Source organism: Penaeus monodon, chromosome 5, assembly GCF_015228065.2.
Source record: "Penaeus monodon isolate SGIC_2016 chromosome 5, NSTDA_Pmon_1, whole genome shotgun sequence".
Lineage (NCBI taxonomy): Eukaryota > Metazoa > Arthropoda > Malacostraca > Decapoda > Penaeidae > Penaeus > Penaeus monodon.
In genome coordinates this window covers 4211699-4214198 of record NC_051390.1, presented here as the reverse complement: position 1 = coordinate 4214198, position 2500 = coordinate 4211699, and the positions used below count along the sequence as shown (strand labels likewise).

General features: G+C 34.0%; 1 protein-coding gene across 3 annotated transcripts in view; it reads right to left on the bottom strand.

Annotated features, from left to right (window-relative positions):
- Positions 1-2169, bottom strand: part of LOC119572902 (trafficking protein particle complex subunit 13-like) — a 16939-nt gene extending 14770 nt beyond the window's left edge. For 2 of the 3 annotated variants that reach the window (XM_037919851.1, XM_037919852.1), the window contains exons 1-3: positions 2024-2169; positions 754-922; positions 504-588 (exon numbers count right to left, since the gene is read on the bottom strand). In XM_037919851.1, coding sequence (XP_037775779.1) covers positions 504-588; positions 754-922; positions 2024-2063 — 294 coding nt within the window. In that variant the 5' untranslated portion in view covers positions 2064-2169. The remainder of the gene's footprint in view (positions 1-503; positions 589-753; positions 923-2023) is intronic. The other variant, XM_037919853.1, reaches the window with a different exon arrangement.
- Positions 2170-2500: the final 331 nt, after the last annotated feature.

Sequence of the window (2500 nt, the reverse complement as noted above, 5' to 3'; positions counted from 1 at the left end):
AAACACTGAAAAACTTATTACAAAGAAAAAATATATATATGGTATATATCACGGTTTGATAACTTATATATTTGGGTATCATACATAATTTTTTTGCCAAAAGCTTAGGCCCCATCCACACAATAGGCATTTCCCTCACAGGAAAAACAATTACTAGATTCTAATGGGAATGGGACAGACAACATCATAAGCAAGAAAATCACAGGCTAACCTTGGACAAACTATTATATCTAACAGTGAACCCCAGGTACCTACACATGCCCACTAGAGAGCACACTTGTTTTGTCTCCCCACAACGAATAGTCAGTGGAGATTGGGACGTGGGAACAGAGGCTTCAATGGCTTGCCAATGAGTTTCCTCGCTCATGATGTCATCTCTGCTTCTGCCCAACTTGGACTTGATTTTGGAAATATGTTTGCCCACATGGACACTGCCTTTCAAGTGACCTTAATCATACTACTATACTTAATATTCATTTATAAAATTCATTCAGAAAGTTTACCTTAATTGAAACTTCACGAATGACTTCATTTCCATCATTGTGAACACATAGACAGCAGGAAAAAGTTTCACCCAAATATATATTTCTGAAAAATAAAAAAGTAAAAAATACAGTTTCCATACAGAATAGAACTTTCTGTCAAGATCTTTACTAAGGAACCCAGTATGAACTCATTGATATACTCATTCTCTAGAACAAAAATATCTACCAGCATAACAAATTATATATAACAAACCAAAAAGAAGCTTACCCAAAGCTCTGCGGCAGAAGAAGCATGTGTCCCACTCCTGTATTTGGAATGCCCTGAGGAATGGCAATGTCTGAGCGGATGTCTGCATTGAGGTAGTCCCCAGGTAAGTCTCGGGCATCAGATCCAATGGCTAATCCCGTGAACAGGGAAGGTCTAGTGAGACGCATTACTGAAAGATTATAAAAGGGACAATCTTTAGTCAAATTAGTCTGAGTTTCCAAGGTAAAACTCATATGCATAATCACAGTGGTTTTATTGGTAAAGCTAACTTCTGTTATGTATTTTCATTGAAATATTCAAAGTGCCTGATTATGAGACAAACAATCTTAAATTAAATCTTTCATAGCTATATAAGACTAATGTACAATAACCATCATGTTATAAAGAATGGTCTTCTGTGCATTATTTATGACCCTTCAGTTTGGTCTTGCTTGATTTTACACACTAAAAAAGGTATATCTCATTGTCATATAAAAAAAGTTTATATAAGTGTATATAAATTAATAAATATATTTTTATCCTCTGAAACAATAAAATATTTATTTATATGAATGAATAGTAAAAAGGCAATAAGAAACAAGGAGGAGAATATATATGTAAAATTACATTTTGCTGAAGGAGAACTGAGGATGAAACAATGGATTATACCATAAAGTACCTATTTATCAAGTCACACTCCCTGCATTCCATCCACAATAAAAAGGACATAGGCAACATGACCGAACTAAAATATTTTGGAGAGAAGGAGAATAAGTTATAGGGATGGTATGGTGGGTGTGACTGAGAGTAAGCATGCCAGATAGAACCTGATCTATTAGGTAAAAGGATGTCCCTTTCACAGGTAAAAGAATGCAGGGAAACAGCCCCCCCACCAATTTCTGAAAGTATTTGCAAGATGACGAAATGATTGTGGTAAATGGGATTCTAAGTAATATAATGTGGCAAGCCATGATCATAATTAACACGACTTGGATAGTTAAGTAGTTTATTCCTAAGAATATATAAAGCTACATGTGAAAACACGAAAACGAAAATTTGGATTGTGGTTAGTTGTTACTGTCAACAAGTAGTATTATAACTAAATGGGCTAATATTTCTATCATTCTAAAACTACAAAAGATACTGTTTGGTCTCGCTTTGGCTAATTATCATGATATGTAACTTGATTATTCATAGTAATCCATAACGGTAGAAGTTCATCCCGTAATACTCCCGGTGGATTCAAGCTTCGGCATTCATTTCCCACGATATGTGTCCACCTTCAACCTACCCTTTAAGCTCAGGATATGATCTTTATCCTTACTGTCCATGGTGAAGAGGATAAAATTCACAAATAAGAGAGTAAACGGTCGCTATAACAACACAGCCGTACGCCGTCAGCTGTTTTGTGTTGACATTTGGGAAGGAAGATTCGGAGGGAAAACGAACATATAATTTTTCTCACTGTCGCTGGAAATCATCATTATTTCTCTGGATCATTATTGCTGATCACTTTTATCATTGTTGTTCTGTATCAATTTTGCTAATCACTTTTATCAGTATTATTCAGTATCATTATTGCTAATCACTTTTATGATTATTATTCCGTATCATTATTGCTAATCACTTTTATCATTATTATTCAGTATCATTATTGCTCTCGTCTTATCATTAGATCTGAATTAATGGTTGATAAAATCACAGTACTATCAATAATGTTTTTTTTATCATTACTACTATTATTACTATTATTATTATTATTATTATT